The 27,643-nt window shown below is 40.1% G+C and overlaps 1 protein-coding gene across 6 annotated transcripts in view; it reads right to left on the bottom strand.

Moving 5' to 3' along the window:
- Positions 1 to 2,456: 2,456 nt before the first annotated feature.
- The window catches only part of CLIC4 (chloride intracellular channel 4), an 88,800-nt gene continuing 63,613 nt past the window's right edge, over positions 2,457 to 27,643 (bottom strand). For all 6 annotated transcript variants that reach the window (XM_075853220.1, XM_075853214.1, XM_075853217.1 and 3 more), the window contains 4 exons: positions 15,428 to 15,553; positions 13,517 to 13,623; positions 7,033 to 7,214; positions 2,457 to 6,922 (listed from right to left, as the gene is read on the bottom strand). In XM_075853220.1, coding sequence (XP_075709335.1) covers positions 6,758 to 6,922; positions 7,033 to 7,214; positions 13,517 to 13,623; positions 15,428 to 15,553 — 580 coding nt within the window. In that variant the 3' untranslated portion in view covers positions 2,457 to 6,757. The remainder of the gene's footprint in view (positions 6,923 to 7,032; positions 7,215 to 13,516; positions 13,624 to 15,427; positions 15,554 to 27,643) is intronic.

The following is a 27,643-nucleotide window of genomic DNA, read 5'->3' on the forward strand; positions in this document are numbered from 1 at the left end:
ATCTCTAAAGCACTTGTTAACTTTCCTGATACATTAAAATTTTCTATTTGAAAATTGAAAGTTTTAAGCTGCTTAGCTATATGTTAAATTTTAATATTTCACAGAGTTTAGAAACATAGCGGATCAGAATAAAATATACTATAATAGCGATACTGAGAAGGGGCACCATCACAGCATTCTAGAGTACTGCTATCAGGGGACCAGGCAATTAAGGTGCCCACTAGCAAGTCGCCGCATGGATTAAAAAAAAACCAAAACAAATCTGTGGAATTGTTGAGATTTGAAAAAAAAATAAAAAATACTCAAGGATCCTCACCTCGTGGGCTCACAGCGAATGTACTCATTAGGATCACAGAGACAGGACAAGGAGAAGATGAAGCACAGGGCAGGAGACTTGAGACTCCCATCCATCCGCTAATTTTACTGCACATTTGAAATGGATTTTACCCTTTGCAAAGGCAAAAACCTGTAGTACATCCATGACATTGTAGAACATGCTGCAGATTTCAAAACTTGCAGTACACAAAATCAGTACGGATTTTTCCGCTTTTTGTGAATAGGATTTTATAAGATCCTACGCACATGCATTGTACTAGATTTTTTTTTTTTATTGATTTTCGTTGCAGAACCTGAACATGGCCTACGGTTGATTGTTATATAGAATATGCGCTATTAAACAAATATTACGCCACATAAGCAGATTCAGAATTGGGACTCCAAACTCCCAGTCTAAATAGATCACCTATGAAGAGCATATCAGAGTATTTTCACATATAAAAAATACAATTTTATTGCACATTTAAAATATAAAATGTACCACACACACACACAATAGATAGAGCAGATTACATGCATCTCTTATATTGATAGAACCTGGAAAAAGTAATTATACAATGTCATCAATTCAATAGGAGGGAAATTCAGAATTTCCAAGAAGCTATATATAAAATAGCTCATAATGCATACCAGTAGGACAAATAACCCTCTCTCTACAGTAGTGACTACATCAGTAACAGTGGTAAGGCTCCCTAATAAAAGCTATAAAGCTGGAAAGATCTGTGCAACATGCCCATACAACAGATATCCTCCAAAGATAGAATTAGATGGTGTAAGAGTTTGTAAAGATATGACTGACAATGTAACTTTACCTATAAGATGTGTCTGCACCGCTGCCTCAACCCACAATCACATACTTAGGGATGTGTATTATACCACTGCCCACCATGTGCATTGTACATCTAAGTGAAGATGCAGGAAGGTGTTAAAATGTATATCAGGATTTGGCTTCATTCAGACGGCAATACATAGGTCAGTATTTTGCTTTAGTATTTGGAAGCCAAAACCAGAAGTGGAATAAAAAACAAAAACAAACAGCAAACCAGTATAATCAAAAGGTTTTGTAACTCAATAACTCTTCAAAGGTCATTTCTCATCCCGCTGTAATGGAAGTTCCTCTTGACTTAAGGGAGAAAAACAGAATAATGATTGGTCTACTCTGACGAGATCAGGGTATCTTTGCCTTGCATCTCTCCAATGAATACAATTTGTTTCTACTATTTCTGATGGTGGAATCATGAAGGTTGCCCATATCGGAGTCAAATGGGATTCACACTCTTGAATACATTTTTAGTTGGCTGGCCACTTGTGGGAAGATATTTTCTCGATTTGGCGATTCTCAGTTTTCTTCATTGGAGTCCAAGATCACCCATAAAGGGTATGTTCACACGGCTTATTTTCAGGCTAACTTTGGAGCAGAAAAGCCTAGTTTTATGCTCCAAAATACACTTGCGATAAGCATGCAAACGGTTTCCCATTGATTTTAATGGGAAATACACTGTGCGGTTCACACGAGGCTTATTTTACGCTGCTGAATTAAAATGAAAATAAAAATCGCCTTATTAAAAACTTCTAAAACCATGTGACGTGCTACTTTTTCATTGAAAAACAGCACCGTAATTTTTACTTGTGTGTATGAAAATACTTCACAATTTATCTGATCACACCATAGTGCACTGCTATGGCTAAACTTACTCCATCTTTGGCCATACAGTTCACATTACACACTTGTTGAAAGCGAAAAGGTGTAGTCAAAAGGGATGCAAATGACATCCATATGTAAACCTGGAGAATACCAGTGTGCTTATAAGTACAACCTGTTACCAGAGGAAATACGACAGCATGGGGTGCCAATTGTAATCTCAAAGAGGTTATATTCTTAGACTGCCCATCTGATGTATCGTACAAAAATTTTAGACTGTCAGTTTTTCCCTCATGATCAAATAACAATTGCCATCAGACCTTTCCCTGCAGATCTTAGAACAGTATGACTTTTCTAGCCAAAAAAACGTAACATTGTAAAGTTGTGTCCCTTATGATTTGCTGAAAGAGGCATTTGTCTCCTCTATTCTGGAAAAGTTTGATACCCCAATAAACGAGTGATATAAACGCAAGACACATTCATCATCAAAACCAACCTTTATTAATTAAAGAAAGTTGTAAGAAATAAAACTGAAGAAATTTTACAGCCACTGGTTACAAAGCAAACAAAAAAACAGGACTCATTGTGTCATGTGCGATTACATTATATTCTGTAGACTCGGCCCTAGAGGCCATATAAACCTTTGTAACCTTTTTTCGAATTAAATATTTTTTTTGTTAATTAACGGACATTAAGAATGTTTTTTAGAAGCAGCATAGTAACACTAAGCCAAATCCATCAGTTAGCTGGACTGACCGCTCAGCTGACCACGGCTCCTGTGTGCCTCAAACCCTAATGAAAAGCTACGGTATTTATGTAATATTCAGAGTTATATTCCGTTTTAGGGTATGTTCACAAGGCAAACCAAAAATGGCTGTGAAATACGGAGCAGTTTTCAAGAGAAAACAGCCCCTGATTTTCAGCCGTGTAAACATCAAGAGTTTTTGATGTGTTTTTTTACAGCCGGTTTTGGAGCTAGTTTTCTATTGAGACAATGAAAAACTACTCCAAAAACAGCTCAAGTAGTGACATGCACTTCTTTACGGGGAGTTTTTTTACGGGGCGTTTCTACAAATGGCCACGTAAAAAAAGACGCCCTGTGAGAACAAAATGCCATTTTTCCCATTGAACTCAGTGGGCAGATGTTTGGAGGCATTCAGCCTCCGTATTTTTAGTAGTTTTTCTGGGGCGTTTATGGCCTGAGATACGGCTGAAAATAGGCCGTGTGAACATACCCTTAGAGAAACATAGGAGCCGCCAGTCCAGCTGACTGATGGATTTCGCTTACAGCGGCGCTATGCAGCTTCTATGCATAGTGGATATATAGAAGCTGAAGCGCAAAAAACAAATACAATTTTTAATAAATGTCAATTTCAAAAATGTATACAAACACTTAAATGTATGTGTTAAGTCGGATCTATCCTTTTAGAAATGGTTGTAAAGCTTTGAGTGTAACATCCCAGGAAGCCCCTTTAATATCCTCAAACAGCAGTGTACACTTATCTTCGCACTAAAGGGGTTTAACGCAGGCCAATTATAGTGCAGACGAGCATTCGTATAACGCTCACTGCCCATAATTGCCCTGTGTAAACATGGCAGCGATCAGCAGATGAACGAGCTCTATCATCTTCTGATAGTAGTTTAAAAAAAAAAATATTTAATTATCGTAATCGGCAGCACGTTTCCCTGTTTCCCACGTTTCCCTGTGTAAACCGGGAGATACACTGCTGACATGATAATGTATAGGGATGAGCGATCGGTGTAACGACCGCTCGTCCCCATCCATAGCTTGTGTTATAGGTAAAATATCTCTAGATATGTAACACTAACTGCACTGCATGTATAAAATCCTACAGAACCCTTTGTCATTGCTGTGCCATGGGTAGCGTACACAAGAATTTTCTTGGGTTGGCAATCTTTATAAATAAACCATTTATGTAAATTATGCTGTGTGTACTACTGTGATAAAAGTAAAAATATATATTAGCTTAGTAGTGGTAGGTTTCAGGAAAGTACAGAAGGGAACAAAGAATGATATATCACAGAACAAATTCTCTTATGTTTGACGTGACTAAATATGAACATTAAATAAACCCCAGGACCTTCAAAGTCCCAAATGCTTAATTTGTAAATGTGTGTTTTTTTTTTTTTGTTTTTTTTTAAAGAAAACTTAAAAAAAAAAAGGAGACAAACTCATATACAGCATAATTACTCACAACTTGAAATGGTCTTAAAGTTGAACAGCATACATTTTGTTAGAAAACCGTTACACATGGTGTTAAAACTGAGGTGGACAAATATGTGCATATTCAAAAGGTTTTCACTGCATTTTCTTGTAAAAATATAATAAAAAACATCAGTAAAAATAAATTTCAATCAACTGGAGAGTTTTCTCTCAAAATATTGTACAGGAATCGGTAAAGGACACTTTTCAGGTAAAATTGTAAAAAAAAATGTCTCATAAGTCCCTGAAGATATAAGTAACAATAACAGACAGGTAGCATGGCAAGCGCAAACCATCAACCTGTCACATATACAAAGAGGTGAATACCAGACAACATTGTTGGTGTGGACTTACCCTTGGTGCGACAACTTGGGTAACCCGATGACATGTACCTTCAAAACACTAAATAGGTTTTCAATGATAAGAAAGAAGGTTCTGGTTTTATTGTACAAACCACGCCACTCTGGTCATGGGCCTTGTCTGGAATTGTAGCTTTACTCCATTCAAATGAATAAAGGCGGAGTGCAATACCAGACATAGCACATTAACAAAAGTGGCGTGGTTTCTGGAATAAAAACAGATTTTCTTATCCTGGACTACTCCCTCTAAATACATTTTCAATTTATTCATGAAGTATCCAAAAGGTTTAGATAACATGACTAAAGGGCCTGTTCACATCACCGTTCATTTCCGTTCCGGGGTTCAGTCGGGTGAACCCCGCAACAGAAAGTGAAAGCACAGCTTCCGTTTCAGTCACCATTGATCTCAATGGTGACGGAAACATTACTAATGCTTTCCGTTCGTCACCATTCCGGCTGGTTTCCGGTTTTCCGACGGAATAGCGGAGTCAACTGCGCTATCGATTGTCGGAAAACCGGAAACCAGCCGGAATGGTGACGAACGGAACCCTCCGACGGAATCCCGGAAGGGAAATGAACGGTGATGTGAACAAGCCCTTAGACAATTTTATGCAGAGCATAGACTAATGACCTGATACATCTAGAATACAAACCTTCTGCGAAATAAAATTGTACAATTCTGCATACCCCTTACAAGTGATTTTTTTTTTTTTTTTTTTTTTAGGTAAATTTAAAACCAAAACAAGATAGGTTTATTTTTTTTCAATATAGGGATATAACATTATTATTTTAAACATTATAAACTTTGTACAGTTAGTATTCTATTACTCAAACATTAAACTTTGTGAAATCCTTTGGTGCATTGCTGTAGATTACATAGACATTAAATATGCTGTTATGTAAAAATAAAATAAAAAATCAAGTTAGTGTTCGCTCAAAAGCATTAACTAGACTGGTGGTTAAGTAACTATTGCTATATATGGCCACAGACTCGCAAATTATTTGGATGATCCAACCAATAAGGAGTGTTTGTGCCAAAAGTTTGTTCATCTACAGTAGAAAATTATTTTTTCAGACCCGCTTAAAAACATGTGTTTCTTTGCGGATCCTCGTTGATTCTAGACATGTGGCGTTTAACAGTAATTAGGTATTTCCTACTTTGAAAAACTAAATTATTCAACTGATTTGTCATACAGGGAAAGTCACTTCAATCACAGCAAAAGATCTGTTCATACATGTTCAATAAAGATGAGTTCCAATAATGAAGTCATCAGAACAAGGTCTTTGCTTGACTGAACTTTAACCAATGGGAGAAGTAAAAATAAATTAAAAAAAACCCACTAAATCAGTAAAGGTCCAGCTACTGGTACCCCACCAAATCCTGAAAACGGACCAGCCCCCCCCCCCCCCCACAATCCATGGAGAGGTGACCACGCCAATGAGTTCACTCTTTATTGAAATGAATGGGATTTACGAAAATAGACTAGTGTCTCACTTTTTTTGTAACCCCCACTCAGTAGCCGCACTTATGCCTTCATCTCTCCTGAACCCTGAACAAAACCAGTTTGTTTTGGGATGAAGAGGTCATAGTATCAGCTGGATAGCATTCCTGATAACGGTACCATAGTGGACAACATATTTACATTTCTGGTGCAGCTGCATGTAAACATCTAAAGGTCTATGCATTTTTAACTTTGGAATATTAAGGAAAAAAAAAATCTATACTTTGTTTTTGTTGAAGGGACAAATATTTCTAGTTCTACAATATGCCGTGTATAATGGTTGAGATTATGTCATGGTGGCATATTGTTGCTACTAAATAGGTGCTGAAGATAACTAGTATGGCACCGCAACTCATCGACATGGACAGTTAAAGATTGTGGGTTAGGGGCTTGAACTGAAATATACATCAAATCAATTAAACACCCCTTCGGTGCAGGGACTGGCATTATTTCAAACTATACTTGGAACCAGTTCTTATTTATGTAGCCCAATAAAATCAGATAAACAATATATTTTGTTCTAAAATGGGATAAAAATAAAAAGATATTTTGTTTTGCAATTGTAAGTAAGAAAAAAAAAAACCTTTTTCAGGGGGGGGGGGGAAAAAAAACCTGAAGATTTATATTTTGGCCATGGGAATCTCTTTAGAGGATCTTTTGTGGATCAAGGCCTCATCTGGTTACAAAGCACAGTTCAGTTGGTGAGCCTTTTGGCTACGTCTGCGTATGCTATTTCGATCTCTCGGTCACAAGGACAAGTGTTGATGAATTCATCTCTGCTGTATGCATTGCTCAAATATCTCCAGATCCCGGTCATCGATTTTGGGATATCGAAGTTTCTGTATTTTTTGGTCACCACCTGTACAACAGTAAAACATATAGGAAAGGTTAGTAAACAGCAAAACCTGGCAAGTGAACAGAAATCCCGAGTTCCCCACTCCATGCTGAACAACATTACTTTTTTTGTACCTTTACTATATGGAGTTTTGGCAAAAGGTTACAATCAGCTAAAGTCATATCATCACCATCTAAGAATTTGCGGTTGGAAACCGTAACATCCTCAATACTATTCTCATCTATTTCGTCGGGTAAGGGAGAGTTCAGGTAGTCATCAAGCTTCTGCAGCGTTTTCAGCAATCCTCTTTCTAGTGCTGCAAGACAAGTTAAACAAGTGTAAATAAAATGTTTCACCTGCTTATATTAAAGTGTATTGTACTACAAATAGGCGGTAAGCTTAACCCCTTAAGGACACAGCCTTGTTTTGGCCTTAAAGAGGCTCTGTCACCAGATTATAAGTGCCCTATCTCCTACATAATCTGATCAGGGCTGTAACGTAGAGAACAGTGGTTTTTGTTTTGAAAAACGATAATTTTTGACCAAGTTATAAACTATTTTAGATTCATGCTAATTAGTTTAACCCCTTGTAATGGCGGGAACCGAAATTAGCTTAGATCCCCGCCATTAACACCTTCAATGCAGCGTTCAAATGTGATCGCTACATTTAAGCTGTTTGCAGCTCATCAGAACCCCAGCATTGAAATTGCCGGGTTTCCGGTGGCTGCAATGGCAACCGGAGGCCTAATACTGGCCTCCGGGTCTGCCTAGCACGGAAGCCGGTCAAGATCCGCCCAGCGGCGGAGCCTGATCAGCTTCCGTAGCCGCCGGCAAGCTCTGCTAGCTCTAATGAACTCTCCTTGAATTATTGTTTTTATGGTGTGAACAGGGTGACAACTTGAAGCATCCAAAATATTCCCGGACGTGGGTTTACGATAAAGACGTGATCACACTGCCATTCTGTGTCGTCTGATAGAGATATCCAAAAATAAAAGATCCTTCGATGTGGCAGTCGTAAATCGTATATTCTAACGATTACCATTTATGCAGTCCACAAACCGTGGTATGGACACCACATCTCGAACCCAAAGCAGTAAGAGGTAATCCACGTATCACCCATACCCCACGATGGAGTCACCAAATGGGTTAGAGTAAAAAAAAAAAATTTCCTCCCACTATGCAAATTTGACAGAGATAGTGAAAATTCAGAACACATGGGAGCGCCTTCAATTTGTAAAAAATATGAGCCGTCAAAGCAGAAAGTGTTCGTAAATAACATTAAAATTAATTCCTGTGTTTCTGCAGTAAAGTTACTGTATTTGGTCAGATGAAACTTAAAGAGGCTCTGTCACCAGATTTTGCAACCCCTATCTCCTATTGCAGCAGATCGGCGCTGCAATGTTGATAAGAGTAACGTTTTTTTTTAAAAACAAGCATTTTTGGCCAAGTTATGACCATTTTTATATTTATGCAAATGAGGCTTTCTAAAGTACAAGTGGGCGTGTATTGTGTGCGTACATCTGGGCGTTTTTACTTGTTTTACTAGCTGGGCGTTGTGAATGGGAGTGTATGATGCTGACGAATCAGCATCATCCACTTCTGTTCGTTAACACCCAGATTCTGGCAGTGCACAGACACAGCGTGTTCGAGAGATCACGCTGTGACGTCACTTCCTGCCCCAGGTCCTGCATCGTGTCGGACGAGCGAGGAAACATCGGCACCAGAGGCTACATTTGATTCTGCAGCAGCATCAGCGTTTGTAGGTAAGTAGCTACATCGACTTACCTGCAAACGCCGATGCTGCTGCAGAATCAACTGTAGCCTCTGGTGCCGATGTTTCCTCGCTCGTCCGACACGATGCAGGACCTGTGAGTGACGACACAGCGTGATCTCTCGAGAACACGCTGTGTCTGTGCACTGCCAGAAGCTGGGTGTTAACGAAGAGAAGTGGATGATGCTGATTCGTCAGCATCATACACTCCCATTCACAACGCCAGCTAGTAAAAGTAAAAACGCCCAGATGTACACACACAATACACGCCCACTTGTACTTTAGAAAGCCTAATTTGCATAAATATAAAAATGGTCATAACTTGGCCAAAAATGCTAGTTTTTAAAAAAAACAAAAAAAAAAACGTTACTCTTATCTACATTGCAGCGCCTATCTGCTGCAATAGGGGATAGGGGTTGCAAAATCTGGTGACAGAGCCTCTTTAACTGCCTGTACTGCAAGGTGGTGGGGAATACATTAGCATAAGCCCGCCACGTCACAGGTAAAGCAGATAAGTTCATCTGGCCATATACAATTCAGAAAAGCTTTATGCACTTCCTTACTATCTTTCAGGTAACTTGGTGTTTTGCGAACTAAGGGTTGCAGATGCTTATTCACCCAGGCAGAGTCTCACAGAGAGAATCCATGCCGGAGATTATAGGATGTAACTGCGGAGGAAAAACGTCCTTATGTATTTTAGGCATTCTGTGAAAAAAATAGGCATAACAAAAATCTGTAAGCAAGTACCCACCGAATACTCAAGTAACTGTTTTAATGAAGATGTAAATGCTGCAGAAGGATAATGTAAAAGTTTGCGGTAGGTATTAACAATATTATATACCTGTTTCTCATACAGCAAAGAATCTAAAACCACCACTGCACCTCCCTTATCTGCCTTACGTATAACTACACTGATTGTTTTTCAAATCTTTGATGGCAGAAAATTGTTTCGGTATAAGTGATCATTTTGTATCAGAAGCAGATGGGGAGGAGCATGTGTTGAGACAGTCTTCGATATCTCTATACATTATTATAAATCAACCAGCACTGATCCAAGCGAATGTGTTGGATAGAATGTAGGATTGGGTATATTCATCTTAATTTCAGGTAGATTTAAAATTTGCAATACTACTATTCTCCCTATAGAGATCTGAAAGTTGCATTGTTCAGAAAAAAATTTATGCCAGAGAATTCATTCTCAGCAGATGTAATAACGTTAGTAGCCGCAAGGCTATGAATATGTCCGGATAGTTAGGTTCCAGTAGTCCCAGGGTGTTCAAATCTATTAGGACAACTGGAATTCAAAGATTCTGTTCCCGGTGACTCAATAATTACAGATGTTTCTGTATAATAATTGGAGACAGTTGATGGAGGGAGAAAAAAAAAAAGTGTGTCTCTTAGCAGTTAGACGGGCAAACTTTTTTTTATTTTGTGAAAAAAATAGTAGGGGGGGGGGGTAATTGGAGAAAACCTCTCAACAGGGAGGCATTTTGGATCCTACAGCTGGAGACTAGGTTTACCAAGGGTCTCAATTGGACAGGGGGGGGGGATTTACTTTACTATATAGTTATACTAACCATATAGGGTTACTGCTACGTATATTAATTCTTATATAATCATTTGTATAGCATACGTAGTTATGGATAAAGTGTCTTAAGGCTTCTGAATCTTTAGTTCTTGCGGCTAGTTCATCATTGAGAGGTGAAATCGAATCAATTGCATTACTACAACCGGAGGAAGGTTTTTCGTAAGAAGTAGTCAGAATTGGTTAATTGGGTTTTTAACCAGTTAGTGACCGCCCCAAAGTGTTTTTTTACGGCAACCACTAACAGGCTTTATTCCGATGCAACAGCCTTTTTACGGCGCTGTATCGGAATAAATAAACCGAGCAGGGAGCCATGAAATATTCCTGTTCTCAGCTACCAGGAGGTAGCGGAGGGCTGGGCGCATCCCTGCTCTAACAGGCGAGATCGATATCAGTATCGATCTCACCCCTTTAACCCCTCAGATGCGGCGCTCAATAGAGAGCGCCGCATCGGAGTGGTTTTGAAGAGGGAGTGAGCTCCCTCTCCCACCCGGCGTTGTGATCGCAGAGTGCTGGTGTCTTCTATGGCAGCCGGGAGGCCTAATAAAGGCCCCCAGGTCTGCCTGTCGTGTATGACCGCTAGGTAATGCCAGAGGCATGGCCTAGCAGATGCCTGTCCGTTTTACACGGACAGGCAGTAATACACTGCAATACAGAAGTATTGCAGTGTATTATAAAAGCGATCGGAGGATCGCACAGTGAAGTCCCCTAGTGGGACTAGTAAGAGTAAAAAAAAAAAAGTTTGATAAAAAGTGAAAAAAAATAAAGTAAACCCCCGCTTTTTACCCTTACAAATTGCTTTATTATTAAAAAAATAAAATAAAGTGAAAAAAAAATAAATAAAAAATAAGTCACATATTTAGTATCGCCGCGTCCGTAAAAAACCCCAACTATAAAGTTATTACATCATTTAACCCGCACGGTGAACGTCATAAAAAATAAGAACGAACAATGCAAAAATTGCTGTTTTCTTTGAATCCTGCCATAAAAATTTTTGGGATAAAAAGTGATCAAAAAGTCGCTCCAAAATCGTACCAATAAAAACTACAAGTCATCCCGCACAAAAAAAAGGCAACAATACAACTGCATCGGTGAAAAAAAATAAAAAAGTTATGGCTCTTCAAATATGGAGACACCAAAACAAATAATTGAGAAAAAAAACCTTTACTGTGTAAAAGTAGTAAAACATACAAAATCTATATAAATTTGGTATCGATGGAATCGCAACAACCCGCTGAATAAAGTTATTATGTTATTTATACCACATGGTAAGCTGCAGTTTCGCCACACTTTTTTGTATCCTAAATTTACAGTCTTTTCCAAACATCCCCCCCCCACCAAAAAGTTTAATCAATTCTATGTGCCCCAAAATGGCGCTATTAAAAATTACAACTTGTCCCGCAAAAAAACAAGACCTTATACAGCCATGTCGACGCAGGAAAAAAAAAAAAAAAAAAAAAAAGTTATTCAAAGAGCTATGAGGCTATGGAAAAACGCTTGTCATTAAGGGGTTAAATTACATTCAGGGGTTTAGTGACGTATGCTATAAGACCACTACTGTGCGAAGCGTGTAAGCGTCAACACACCTAACCTGTGCTCTGTTCTAGGATTTTTAAAGAAGTTGCCAAATTTTAGAATTTTTATGCTTCGTTCACATCTGCATCGGGGTTACGTTCGTGGGTCCTGTCAGACTTTTCAGTCCAGGGAACCCACGAATGGAAACCATAGCATGCTCGTTTAACTCATTAAATTCTGCGGTCAATAGCGACTGCAGCATTTAAATCGTTAGAAAGAGGGGGACAACCCCCCTAACAGCTCATCGCAATCGCGTGGTGACGATGGCTGCCTGGGGGCCTAATGAAGGCCCCCATCTTTGTGCTCCTATTAAGCCCTGCCTCCCGCAGGGCTTAATAGAAGCCGGTCAGAATCACGACATACTGCAATACATTAGTATTGCAGTATAAAGTGCAAGCGATCGAACGATCGCTGGTTGATGTCCCCTAGAGGGACCAATATAATAAAAAAAAATAAAAAAGTAATGATTAGAAAAAAACTAAGTTACAAAAAAACAACAAAAACCCCTTTTCCTCCTAGAGCATAGTAAGAATAAACAAACATAATTGGTATCGCCGCATCCGTAAAAGTGTGAACTATTCCAATATATCATTATATAACCCGCACGGTGAACGCCATTAAAAAAAAAAAAATTGGAGACGCCAGAATCTTTTTCCGTCACCTCCTCTCCCACAAAAAAAAATGAAATAAAAAAAAAAAAAGTGATCAAAACATCGCATGTATCCCCAAAATGGTATTAAAAACTACAGCTTCTCTCGCAAAAAATAAGCCCTCATACCACTTAAATCGACGGAAAAATAAAAAAGTTATGGCTCTCAGAATTTGGCGACAAATTTTATTTTTTACACTTCGGTTTTCTTCTTGTAAAAGTAGTAAAATATAGAAAAAAATATATATATATTTGGTATCACTGTAATCGTATTGACCCACAGAATAAAGTTAACATGTTGTTTTAATTGCACAGTGAATTCTGTAAAAGCGAAGCGCAAAAAACAAATGGAGGAATCCGTTTTTTTCATTTTCTACCCCATAAATTATTATTTTCCTGCTTCCTAGTACATTATATGGCACAATAAATGGTGCTACGAAAAACTACAACTCGTCCCGCAAAAATCAAGCCCTCATAGGACTAGATCGACGGAAAAATGAAAACGTTATGGTTTTTGGAAGGTAGGGAGGAAAAAACGAAAATGAAAACCTGAAAAATGGCTGCGGCGGGAAGGGGTTAGAGACATGCTGGAAGACCTTTTCTTTTTCTATATTGAATTCCCATGTAAAGCCTGCAAGCTCCACTCCTTTGCACGCCACAATTGAAGGACCACAAGTACCAAGACGACGCATTCGGTGAGCCTGCTTTTTTGCTTTGTCTAATAAATGTAAACACTATAACACAAATCTTCTGTACACTGGAAAGAGTTGGCCATACCAACTAGACAAATTTCCGCCAACTAGACAGTTGTTATATTGCAACATGTCCAAATCTTCGTTTCCCCAGGAGCGAAGGCATCGCTAGGGGAGTCAACCAGGAGCTTATTCCCCCTCTATTGAAATAAACATGCATATTCAGCCTAGATGAAAATGCATTGTGAAACCAGGGGAGATGACTGTTTAACGGCGTCCATACAAATGATAATGGTCAACCAAAAACATTTTCTACTCCTTAAGCACCAGAGATTCAGATAAATTACCTTCATTGGCATCTGGCCGAGAGTTCTTGATAAACGTGGAAAACTTCGCAAATATGTCCATGCCAGCTGTATTAGATTCTGGGTGCCTTGCTGCCAACTTGCGGTACCTGGAGTATTAGATTAAAAATTAATAGTTCAAATATATTTTACGTGATCATATCTCAGCATTGAATGAAATGGAAGTCCAGCGCTACACCAAGACATTTTGTAGTGATACTGATTGGTTTTAACTATTGAGCTACAGCTGCAGTCCAAATGAGTACATTGGGTTTCATGCTATTATGGACTGTATAGCCCTGGCCTAATGCTGCAGTACTAAAGGCTACTGATAATCGTTCATAATAACCAATGATTATTTCCTTTTACGACTTTTCAGGTGCTGGGTTGTCAAGCAGACATGGTCAAGTTACCATACACAGGGCCACTCCTAGGGGTGGAGCAAACTCATGTCAGGGGCTCTATTAGCACTGGCCAGCCCAATTCACTTCATGGTTGTGTAGGGTGGTACATAATCATGGAAGATTGAAATTAACTTTCAGGTTAAACCACGAAGGTAACAACCACTAACCCTTGGTTCCTCTACTTTACACAATACTTGGCCCACCTTGCCAGGTCAAATTTCTTGAATCCCATGTATGTATGTATGTATATATATATATGTGTGTGTATGTGTATACATATATGTATATATGTGTGTGCGTGTGCTTAAATTGCCTGCGCCTCACAAAAATCAGCAGGGGATAAATGGTCAATAGAATCTTAGTGCAATGCAACCTTTGGGCCTGTCAAGCTAGCTATACACAGTGTCTCATCGCGCCATAGTGTGAAGGCTTGTCCACAAGTAACTGAACAGCTGTGTATTTCCCGTCCGGCGTTGCGGACTGAAGAGACAGTATAATATAGTAGCAGCAAAGTGGATGTAATTTAACAAATGTCAACCACATGCTATGGAAAAACTCAGTCCAGAATTTTACCTGAGGCGCATAATTTTCTTTCCGCAGCATGTCAATTATTGCTGCGGAAAGTGGATCGGATTTTTTTCCCCCATAGAAATAAATGTCGTACAATTCCACAGCAAACTACAATTCACTTCGTAATTTGCTCTGAAAATGCTGCAGAATTTCTGACATTAGGTGGAAATGACATCACAGGAAGAATAAGTACCACCACCACACAGTCCTTGGGAAAATAAAAAAAAAAAATAAAAAAAACAAAACATGAAATGGTGCAGATTTTACATAGTCAATGGTCTGCTAGTAGATGCATAAATGCTGCAGAAACTTTCCTCAGCAAATCTGTTAAATGTGGACAAGCCCCAAGTCTTTTCCTTTTGCAGTGGCTGGGTTCACACAGTTTTTTGCAGGAGGAAAATTTGCCTCAAAATTCTGTTTGGAAGTTTGAAGCAGACTTTCCTCTGCCTGAACGCCGATTTTCGCTGCGTTTTTCACCCGCGGCCATAAAACGCCGCAAAATACGCTTTCTCTGCCTCCCATTGAGGTCAATGGGAGGTCAGAGCCGTAAACGCCCGAAGATAGGGCATGTCCCTCTTTCCCGCGAGCCGGTTTTTCCGCCCGCGGGGGAAAAACGCCTCCGATTGAAATGAATGGGAGGTATTTTTGGACTTTTTTTTGCTGCATTTTGTGGCGCGGTTTTAGTGTAAAAAAAACTCAGTGTGAACTCCAACAGCTTTGTGCCTTCCCTGGTATTTATGGTTCATGAATGGAGCAAAAAAATGGCTGTTCCAAATTTCCATAACTTTTTTTTTTCTTAATGTTCGAGTGTTAGTTAGCAGGCGCATAATGCCAATGTTGAGCTCATACCACCTTTAATCAAGTTTTACTATTTCATTATTGTAGTTAAACCTCACTAGCCAATCACAAACTTTGGAGCATCACTGAATATCTAACTTACTTTGGAGGGCAGAGAACTTCTTCCAGAAATTCCTCTATCTTATTTACATCAGTTTTCAAATCATGGTTGTAGGTTATAAACGGCGGGTGTGTTCCAGGAGCAAGATTTTGTAAATCTGCTGGTTTTCTGCAAATAAAAAAAATAAATAAACAAACATGAATGAAACTATTTGGCCCCATGCACACGAACGTGCTTTTGCGGCCGCAATTCCCCCAAAAATCCACGGGAGAATTGCGGCCCCATTCATGCCTATGGGGCCATGCACACAACCATGGTTTTCAGTCTGTGCATGGTCCAGGAGCCTGAACCGCAGAAAGAACGGGCATGTCTTATTACGGCCGTGTTCTGCGGTCCAGGCTCATAGGAAATAATGAACTCGGCCATGTGCACGGCCCGCAATTTGCGGGCGGCTTGCGGGTAACCCTCAGCTGCCGGCCCGAAAATCACGGCCGTGCATGACGCCTTTTCCTCGAGTGTCAAAAAACCCCAAACACAAATATAAGCATGTGACCATATTTAACATACAAAAATCATGTTACATTATTTTTAATTTTTTTTTTACACGCTACCCCTCAGGAGATGGCATATATTCAGTAGTGTAGAAGGGACAAGGAGCATAAACAGCTCTGCTGATCCCACCACATTACATTTGTAATTGAAGTCAATTATTTTCTATTCAAGGGTTAGCCAGACTCAGATTTGCAGAAAGTCTCTGCAGACAGATTTTTTTTTTTCTTTAAATACGTCAGTAATCTTTAATGAAGAGCCAATCATTTTCTAGTAGCACTTACTGCCACAATAATCTTCTAATATAAGTAAGGCTAAAAATAAGGAGGTTAAACTGTATTTACACTTCAATGGCTAATATAGAAGGACTTGAAAATGCCCCAACAATAAGGCCGGATTCACACGAGCGTGTACAGTCCGTGATAGGTCGGCTGCATTTCCCGGACCTAACACAGTGCAAGGAGCCGGGCTTCTTGCATCATAGTTACCTAGGACGCTAGGAGTCCCTGCCTCTCCACGGAACTACTGTCCCGTACTGAAAACTTGTTTTCAGTACGGGACAGTTTTCCCGCAGCGAGTCCTAGCGTCATAGATGACGATAAGAGCCCGGCTCCTTGCAGTGTGCTCAGTTCGGGAAATACTGCCGACATACAGACCGTATATCCCGGACTGAACACGCTCGTGTGAATCCGGCCTTATAGTGTAGTTCAAGGAGCGGATCCTAAAGTCGTGTTAGGGGATTTTCTGCAATCAAAAATTCATGGCTTCGGAATCCAAGTGATTTCCTGTGGTTGTTGTGAGCAAAATGTGTTTCTAAAATCTTTTGATGCACTCCTAACCCAAATTCCTTTCCTCTTAACTCCTTCCTGCTCCTCGACGTACTATTAGGTCATAGTAAGTGCATCGTTCGCGCTCCGTGACCTAATAGTACGCCACAGAAGAATCTGACATTTCGGACATCCTCCCGGCACGTAGAGGAGCTGTGACAACTGCTGTCTCGTACAGCAGTTGCCACAGCTCCTAAAGCAGGTACCGATTGCGGTGTCCCAGCTGATTAACCCCTTAGAAGCCGCGTTCAATATCGATCGCAGATTCTTAGGAGTTAATCCACCATCTACGTCCTGCTACCCGATAGCGGGCAGCGATGGTTGCTATGGCAACCGGAGGCCCATCCTACGGAAGCCTAGTGGGTCCTGACAAAGTCAGGACCCACTATGCTTGCTGTCAACGAGTAGCTGACAGCTCTAATACACTGCACTACGCATGTAGTGCAGTGTATTAGAATTGCGATCAGGGCCTCCTGCCTTCAAGTCTCCTAGTGGGACAAAGTAAAAAAAGTCAAAATAAGTTGTGTAAGAATAAAAAAAATAAATAAAACTCCCTTTTTCTCTTCACAATACTTTATTATAAAAAAATAAACTATACATAATTGGCATCACCGCGTCTAACGACCTGTACTACAAAAGCATTTTGTTATTTATCCCACGCGGTGAACGCCATAAAAGAAAATTAATAAACCATACCAGATCACATTTTTTGGTCACTTCACCTCGCAAAAAAATGGAATAAAAAGTGACCAAAAAGTCGCATGTACCCAAAAATGGTACTGATCGAAATTAGTTAGTTACGCAAAAAACAAGTCCTCACACAGCTTTCTTGAAGGGGGAAAAAAAAAAAAAAAAAAAAAAGTTATGGCTCTTAGAATAAGGCAAAAAGTAAATGATTTATTAGAAATAGTATTTTATTGCGTCAACGCCATAAACTATAAACATATGGTATCGCTGTAACCGTAATCGGCACTCAGAATAAAGTGGATGTCATTTATAGCGCATGGTGAAGTACAAAAATAAATAAATAATTTAATTTAAAAAAAACAATCATAGAATTTAGTTTTTTTTTTTTTTTTGGTCACCACCCCTCTTTAAACATACAATAAAAACGTATCTAATAGTCGCATACACCCCATGAAAACTACAATGAATTCCTCAAGGGGTCTAGTTTCCGAAACCAGGTCACTTATGGGGTTTCACCTAGACTGGTACCTCACCCAGAAACCAATCCAGCAAAATCTACAAGCCAAAGAGCGCTCCTGCCCTTGAGCTCTGCAGTTTGTTCAACCAGCAGTTTATGATCACATATGGGATATTGCCGTAATAGTGAGAAATTGCTTTACAAATGTTGGGGTGCTTTTTCTCCTTTATTCCTTGTAAACAATAAATTTGTACCTTTTATCAGAAAAATTAGATTTTCAATCGCACAGCCTAATTCCACAAAGTGCAGCAAAAAGCTGTGGTGTCTAAATGCTCACTATACCCCTCGATAAGTTCCTTGAGGGGTGTAGTTTGCCAAATAGGGTCACTTTTGGGGGGTTTTCACTGTTTTGGCACCACAAGACCTCTTCAAACCCGACATGGTGCCTAATAAAAAGGAGGCCTCAAAATCCTCTAGGTGCTCCTTTGCTTCTGAGGCCGGTGTTTCAGTCCATTAGAACACGAGGGCCATATGTGGGATATTTCCTAAAACTGCAGAATCTGGGCAATAAATATTGAGTGATGTTTCTCTGGTAAAACCTTCTGTTTTACAGAAAAAAAAAATAAATAAATAAAATTACCTAAAAGACTTGGGGCCCTTTTACGCCGGCCAATTATAAGGCAAACGAGCATGGAGTTTTTTTTCTTATTCTATTTTCTGTACACTATTATGGGGGCAGCTGTCTTGTCTCGTCTGAGCAGCTGCTCCGCTTTGTTAACAGCACTTAGATATAGGATTTACAGCAACCATATTGATCATAGGAAACAGTCTGGAGATAACGCATTTGACTTCTCTGAGAGTTTTTCTAGGCATGCTCTGTGACCTGTTTAGAGGTCACTGTGCAGGAAGGGGATAGCAGGGGAGCTCTGTCCATCAACTATGGATCATGTGTTATCTATATAGAGGTTACATAGTTTGGGCCTGTTCACAGCGTCGCTTTCTGTTGAGGGGTTCCATCGGAGCTTTCCGTCAGCGTAACCCCTCAACGGAAAGGAAAACAGAAACCTTAGCTTCAGTTTGCATCACCATTGAGCTCAATGGTGACAGACTTTGTTAATAGTTTCTGTGGTCACCGTTGTGACAGGGTTGCATTGTTTTGACGGAATCCATAGCGCAGTCGACTACAACACTGGGAGGATCTTCCATTGGCAAGGCATTTCCTGTTGTGAAACATTATTGGTCTATTTTCCGGGACGGAATGGAGGAAGGGCACAATTAAGAGGACGATCCAAATGTAAACTCCGGGGCAACTTTGGTTTTACAGCAGCAGAGTCTGAATCAGATTACTCCAGAATTAACACTACCAGACAACCTTTTCTGGACAAAGGGAAGGTCTGCCCCGTGGAAACAAGACAAAAACCAGGAGGGGAGGTCTGAAGCATAGGAGGACAGAACAAGAAAAACATCAGGCAGACCAGATATATGGGCAAGAGACTGCCGAATTAGATCTTTTAGTAAATATCTCTTCTGTTCCTTTATCTTCTGTACAAACAAATCTATCTAAGGGGCTATCGTTTTGTCGGATTTCTAATAGGGACTAGTTCCAAATGCAACTTGACCTATATGCTTTTTTTTTTCGCAGACAGATTAAAATCATTCTTCAAGTAACATTGGCTCTTCGGATATGACAAAGAGGTGTTACACAACAGGGTGGTAATGTACAACACATTGATACATCTATAGCTACAGCGGATTGTCCCCCTTTACATTGTGTGAGACTGGTCTCTATGTTAGAAGCAGATTTCAACCGCCACAGAATAATCATTTTGTTGAATCATATTAAGCTTACTCAACAGGAGTTTAAGCGATTAAGGGATTCTGAAACGTCATAGTGTTATTCACAATGCGACTGGAGTGGATCGACGTATAATATTGGTACTATAATCTAACAAAGCTATCACTATAAAGAAGGCGGACAAGGGTGGTGCACTTGTGGTGATAGACACCTATAGGTACATTGTTGTATCTGCCAATTGTCGATGTAGTAGGATCAACAAGTAATTTTTCATACAAGACTGAACCGTGAACTAAAGTTGTTGGTAGAGGAGGCTAGGCTAGATGGAATTATAGATGGGGCCTTGGCTGAATACCTAGTGGTATTTCTGCCGAATGTACCAGTACTATATGTTCTACCCAAGATTCGTAAAAGCTTGATTGACCTTGATTTTCGGGTAGAAGCTCCCTCTTTCACCATACAGCAATCTTTCTGAATTGTATATGGAGTACCTTTGGCACCTACACTAGTTCATTTGTCCAGGCCACAACAGATTTTTTGCTACTGTTAAAGTCTGTGGACAAATAATTCTAGCATCTTTTGATGTGGTCTCCTTGTACACATCCATAGAGCAGGATGTGGGTTTGGGAGCGCTGAAGGATGTGATGGCCAGCTCAGACATGTCCCCGGGGTGTACATGCCTGATCCTGGCGCTGCTGGAGTTTGTTCTCAGAAACAATTACTTGGCACCGCCATGGGGTCCAATGTGGCCCCCACATATGCCAACATCTATATGGCGGCCTCCGAGGACAGGTTTGTGTACACCTCTAAATACTGGCGACATGTCCGATGCTGGCTTAGATATATTGATGTTTTTTTGGTGTGGCAGGGCACAATAGATGAATTAAACCTGTTCCATGTGGAACTAAATAGATAAGTTGAACTGCAATTTACACATTGTTGGTCGAACTATAGATAGTTGTATCTAGAAAGTGTATGTTATAGAGAAGGGGATTTATTAAGATCTGATTATTATGTGAAAGTAACAGACAAGAATAGAATGTTGCATTAACAAAGTAGCCACCCGAGGAAAATAGTGGATTCATTATCAAGGAGTCAATTACTCCGGGTAAGACTGATAGTGGACAGTGAAGAGATAGTGGACAGCAGATTGGTTACAATGTGCAAGAAGTTTCTTGAGAGGGGATATCCATCTAGATTAGTGTCTGAACATAGACCCATTATTAATATGGATCGTGATACACTTATGATTAGAAAGGAGAAAAGTTGGACTCAGAAAGAATACCTCATGTCCACATATGGACCTATGAGTGTACGTTTTGCACAGGCCCTGAAGAAAAATTGGTCACTGGTCAAGAGGGCTTGTTCCAATACACCCTCTTGCCCGGCCACCAATTATGTCATATAGACGCGGTAGGAATCTGCATGATTCCCTGGTAAGATCAGACTTAGGAGGTTCTGAAAGTACCAGTGCAGACATATCTAAATATGGGGGAATCTGTTAAAGGGTTCCAGTTTTTCCCATCCCTACACAGGTAGAAAAATGTATCATACCGTTTAGGTTACTTGCGCTATGAACTATGAAGTGTATATGATCACGTGTCCATGCAGCCTTGATTATGTGTAGGGAGACTACCACCGAAATAAGGGATCGCATCAATAAACATAAAAGTACTATACGCAGGACACTTGACTTGCCAGCGGCGAAACATTTCATAGAATTGAAACATTCTGTTAATCAATTATGGTTTAGAGTGATAGATCATGTACCAGTATTGCGCAGGGCAGGGAGATAGACAGAACCCTCGAAAGAAAGAACTCAAATTGATCTTTCTACTAGACAGCTTGCAGCCAAAGGGTCTTCATTTGGACTTTACTTTAAATGTCTTTATGTAGATTTTTTGCTGTGTTTTTCCTCTGGTTTTGTTTTTAATGGGCAGAGGATATGTCTTTAGAAAGAAGAACATTTATTTTAAAATGTCATTTTATATAGACAAGATATGCATGTTTGGGGAGGTCAGGACAGCGCTTCACTCGAACCCGACAAGGAAAGGTGTGATCGAATTGATTTTTTGCATTTATCGTTGACAGTAAAGTTATAGGGCTGTTTGTATTGAGGGTTACTGTGATTATCTCTTTCAACAAACTATGTTGTTATAACGATATGATGGCATATCTGGTAGCTTGTATGCACTACGGTATACTCTCAATCTATAATAAATAATATTTGATAGCATGACCTGGTTGTAGATGGTCTCTATTCGACCTATGTTAAGGGATGTAGATTTGAGTGTCCACTTACTGTACTTTCCCATTACAGATGAATTGCCACCTGGACATTTAGGAGGGGGGGGGGGTGATTGCACACTCTACGGGGTGATTGTGTTACGATCATTCTGTGGGCAATGGTGCATCACTGGGAGATGATTTTGCTCCCATAGTGAACACCCATGAGTTGTGTTTCTTTAGTAGGGTGCTAAAATCCTTACACTAGGTACATTACATTACACACCTGAGTAAAAAAAGATTTTATAATTTAGTGGCGATATTCCTTATGGACATAATTTTTTGGCACATTGTGTAATGTAACATGGAGTAGACTGCCTTTTAGGCTGACCATTGCAAATATGAGTACTACACCAAGGTCGTAGGACATATTGCTGTTTCTATGAATAAGAGACACACTAGGATCTGTTGTAGCTTAACGACACATTGCATCCTCCGGTGATTGGTACGCAATGGTCGGGCCCCTATGATGTGTCGCTGTAATATTGGTGGGGTGATTTACTTAACATTAGCACAAACAGTGGTAGTGATTTCTTATACGTGTGCGCAGACACCAAGTTAGTTTTTTTTAGCCAGGAACAAAGACTGCTAATAATGAACACCGACCTAGATGAGTTACCAGTGAAGCGGTCATGGCATTTCGTAAAAATGCACCCGAGTAACTTTTCACTTGGTTCATACAGAGGTTGATTTGACTATTATGCACGTGTTTAGAAGGAGTGTTTTGTATGCGATCACTGATTCGCCGTATACAATGTGATATGTATTTAAACATGTTTACTTTATTTCATGCTTGATAAAACACTACAGCGGGGGTCGAAACATAGCTTCTTGTATAGGGATGTGTTATACAGCAATTTTTTTTTTTGCCATGATGTCACGTTCACCATTTAACCCCTTCCCGCTCCTTGACATACTATTCCGTAAGGATGAGCACATCGTTCGCGCTCCATTACGGAATAGTAAGTCGTGGGAGGAACGGCCATTTCAGTCATCCTCCCGGCACATAAAGGAGCTGTGAAAATGCTGTCTCATACAGCAGTTGCCGCAGCTCCTTCAGCGGGGACAGATTGCAGTGGTCCCCACTGATTAGACCCCTTAGAAGCTGCGTTCAATAGCGATCGAGGATTCTTAGGGGTTAAACCATAGACGTCCCGCTATATGATAGCGGGCGGCGATGGTTGCTATGGCAAACAGAGGCCTAACAACGGCCTCCGGCTATGCCACATACGGAAGCCTAGCGAGTCCCCTAGTGAGTCAAAATAAAAAACTAAAAAAGTTGTCAAAAAAAAAAAGCACCGATCACATGTACAATATAGGGAATTTATAATCTGGTGACAGAGCCTCTTTAACCCCTTAAGGACGCAGCCTAGTTTGGGCCTTAAGGCTCAGAGCCCATTTTTCAAATCTGACATATTTCACTTTATGTGGTAATAACATCGGAATGCTTAAACCTATCCAAGCTATTCTGAGGTTGTTTTCTCGTGACACATTGGGCTTCATGATCGTGGTAAAATTTGGACGCTATATTCTGAGTTTATTGGTGAAAAATTGCAAAATTTAGAGAAAACGTTGAAAAAAATAGCATTTCAGAATTTAAATGCATCTGCTTGTAAAACAGACGGTTATGCCACCCAAAATAGTTACTAGTTCACATTTCCCATATGTCTACTTTAGATTGGCATAGTTTTCTGAACATTTTTATTTTTCTTGGACGTTAACAAGGCTTAGAACATAAACAGCAATTTCTCATATTTTAACCCCTTAGTGACCAGCCCATTTTAGGCCTTAATGACCAAGCTATTTTATTCGTTTTTCTATAGTCGCATTCAAAGAGCTATAACCTTTTTATTTTTTCGTCTACATAGCTGTATGAGGACTTGTTTTTTGCGGGATTAGTTGTGCTTTTTAATAGCACCATTTTTGGGTACATATAATTTTTATATTAACTTTTATTAACCTTTTTGGGGGGGGGGGGTTATAAAAAAAAACTTAAATTCCGCCATTGTTCTATGCATTTTTAAATTGACGCCGTTCACTATGCGACGTAAATAACATGTTACCTTTATTCTATGGGTCGGTACGATTACGGCGATACCACATATGTACAGGTTTTTTTATGTTTTACGACTTTTGCACAATAAAAACACTTTTGAACTAAAATTATTTGTTTTTGCATCGTCGCTTTCCAAGAGCCGTAATTTTTTTATTTTTCCATCAATGTAGTGATTTTTTGGGCTCGTTTTCTGCGGGACAAGACGTAGTTTTGAATGGTACCGTTTTGGGGTACATGGGACTTATTGATTCATTTTTATTATTACTTTTTTGGGGGGCAATGGAAAAAATTTGCAATTTCGCCATGTTTTTTTGCGTTTTTTTTTTACGGTGTTCACTTTGCGGTTTAAATTACATATTAACTTTATTAATGGAGTCATTACGGTCGCGGCGATACCACATGTGTACTTTTTTTTTTTTACACTTTTACTAAATAAAACCACTTTTTATGGAAAAAAATGGATTTATTTTTTTACTGTACTTTTTATTAATAATCTTTATTTCACTTTGATGACTTATTTTATTAGTGCCACTAGGGGACTTTACTGTGCGATGTTCCGATCGCTGCTATAATGCTTTGGTATACTTCGTATACCAGAGCATTATTGCCTGTCAGTGTAAATCTGACAGGCAATCTGTTAGGACTTGCCTCCGGCGCGTCCTAACAGGCATATGTCCAGGGCAGACCTGGGGGCTTTTATCAGGCCCCCGGCTGCCATGACACCCCATCGGAGACCCGCGATTGCATTCGCGGGCCGCCGATGGGTGACAGAGGGATCGCACTCCCTCTGAACAAAGTTAAATGCCGCGGTCGCTATTGACGGCGGCATTTAACGGGTTAAACGGCCGCGATCGAAGTAAACTTTGATCGCGGGCGTTGGAGCAGGAGCTCAGCTGTCATCAGACAGCAGAGCCCCGGCACCAGCCTGCACGGGAGACCCGTGCAGGACTTAGACTAGGCTGACGTGAAAAGGCGTCAGCCTAGCCTAAAGCCCATTAGTGAATCACGTGAAAAGGCGTATTAGTGGTCACTAAGGGGTTAAAGAAAATTTCAAAAGTCTTTTTTAAGGTACCTGTTCAGTTCTGAAGTGGCTTTGAGGGGCCTATGTATTAGAAACCCCCATAAAATACCCCATTTTAAAAACTAGACCCCTCAACGTAATCAAAACAGCATTTTGATTCTCCTTGATTCAAGGAGAGCGCAGCGCGTATATCCTGCCGAAAACCGGAAGTGAGGCACTGGGGCCTGAAAGTGGGGCATGCCTCACTTCTGGTTTTCAGCAGGAGATACGCGCTGCGCTCTCCTTGAATCAAGGAACAGTCTATACACCTGTATTCTACACTATTTAAGGCTGCCTCTCATTAGACACTACACCCCTTGAGGAAGCATACCGCGAAACGCGCGTTGGGGTTTCCGCACGTCTGTCAGGCTCCCGTTTACACTCTTTAATGGGTAAGACCTTCTAGCAAATGGGGAACTTATGAAAGTATCAGTCTTTGACCGATTGTTAATTTTCTATTGGCACTTCTTGAACAATTGATACTTGCACTGGCAGTGTATTTTTCCTATATCTTCACTACTGCATACTTATGTCATGATATGTCATCTAGTGTCTATTACATACTGTCTTTCATTCACTCCCCATATCTATTTTCTAGATTGGTTATTGTATCCCTATACTTGTCATACTGAGTCTGCCATTCTTGTTACACTGGAATTATATAGAGTTTCTCTGTCCATTTGTACCTTTTTAAAAACAACTTTTTCTGTGTATGTAACTATGTTCAATAAAGTTTTCACTTTTTTATCATATGGCTTCCATGCTCCTCTCTCTCTCTCTCTCGTGTATAAATATGTATTGTCCAGATTCTGCAGTTTTTAGAAATGTCCCACATGTGGCTCTAGTGCGCTCATGGAATAAAACACAGGCCTTAGAAGCAAAGAAGCACCTAGTGCATTTTGAGGCCTCTTTTATAATAATATATTTTAGGCAGCATGCCAGGTTTGAAAAGGTGTTGGTGCCAAAACAGTAGGAATCCCCCAATAGTGACCCCATTTTGGAAACTACACCCCTCAAGGAATTCATTTATGGTTGTTATTTTGACCGCACAGTTTTGTCACAGCACCTATTTGAATTGGGCTGTCAAATTAAAAAAAATTCATTTTTTCCAATAAGATGTCAAGTGTTCAAAATTTCTTATTTTCACAGGGAACAAAATACCCCATTTTGTTGCTCAATTTGTCCTGAGTGCGGCAATACCCCATTTGTGGTGATAAACTGTCGTTTGGGCCCATGGGAGGCCTCAGAAGGAAAGGACCACCATTTGGCCTACTGGGGATTTTCTGGTTCGTAGTCATGTATGCAGAAGCCCCTGAGGTACCAGTACAGTTGAAACCCGCAAGAAGCGACCCCGTTTTAAGAACTACACCCTTAAGGCATTCATCTAGAGGTGTAGTGAGCATTTTGACTGGAGACCTACACCCCATAAACTGTAATGTGGGTTCTCACGGGTACGGCAATACCCTACATGTGGCTGTTATCAGCTGCCTGCGCACACTGTAGGGCTCAGAAGGGAAAGACGAGGGGGGATAAGCTGTGTGGAGTGCATCAGAGTAAGTAAAACTGGGGTAAATTATAAACCAAGGGATGTATGATAAATTTTAAAACACTTTCATACAGAGCTCTGGTTTTTCGGGACACGTGTCACATTGATATATTGTGTCATCCCTTATCCCCCTCTTATAGTAGACTTTGCACCTCTTGACTTTTTCCCTTCTTGCCAACTTTATTTTTCCATCAAGAAAGCCGTGCGAGGACTTATTTTTTGCGTAACGAACTGTAGTTTCGATCAGTACCATTTTTAGGTACATGCGACTTTTTGATCTCTTTATATTCCATTTTTTGGGAGGTAAAGTGACAAACTCGGGATTCAGGTACAGTTTATTATTATTTTCTTTTACGGCGTTCACCGCGCGAGATAAATAAAATAATTTTTTAGTTCAGGCCGTTACGGACGCGGTAATACCAATTATGTATAGTTTATGTGTTTGTTTATATATTTTTATTAATAATAAATGACTGATAAGGGAAAAAGGGTGATTTTTACTTTTGTTAATTTTAAAACTTTTTTTATTTTCTTATTTTTATACATCTTTTTGTTAACTTTTTTTTTAAACTTTATTACTTTGTCCCACTAGGGGACTTGAGGGCAGGAGGCCCTGATCGCTATTCTAATACACTGCACTACATGCGTAGTGCAGTGTAATGGAGCTGTCAGCTACTCACTGACAGCAAGCATAGTGGGTCCTGACTTTGTCAGGACCCACTAGGCTTTCGTCGATTGCATAGCCAGACACCATTGTTAGGTGTCCGGTTGTCATAGTCACCATCGCTGGCCGTTATCGTGTAGCAGGCCGGCGATGGTAGCTTAACCCCTAAAAAGCCGCAATCTCTATTGAACGCGGCTTTTAAGGGGTTAATCAGCGGGGATACAGCAATCGGTCCCTGCTATAGGAGCTGCGGCAGCTGCTGTACGAGACAGCAGCTGTCACAGCTCCTGCATGTGTCGGGAAGACAGCCGAAATGGCTGTTCTTCCCGCG

The sequence above is a fragment of the Rhinoderma darwinii genome, chromosome 2 (assembly GCF_050947455.1).
Source record: "Rhinoderma darwinii isolate aRhiDar2 chromosome 2, aRhiDar2.hap1, whole genome shotgun sequence".
Taxonomy (NCBI): domain Eukaryota; kingdom Metazoa; phylum Chordata; class Amphibia; order Anura; family Rhinodermatidae; genus Rhinoderma; species Rhinoderma darwinii.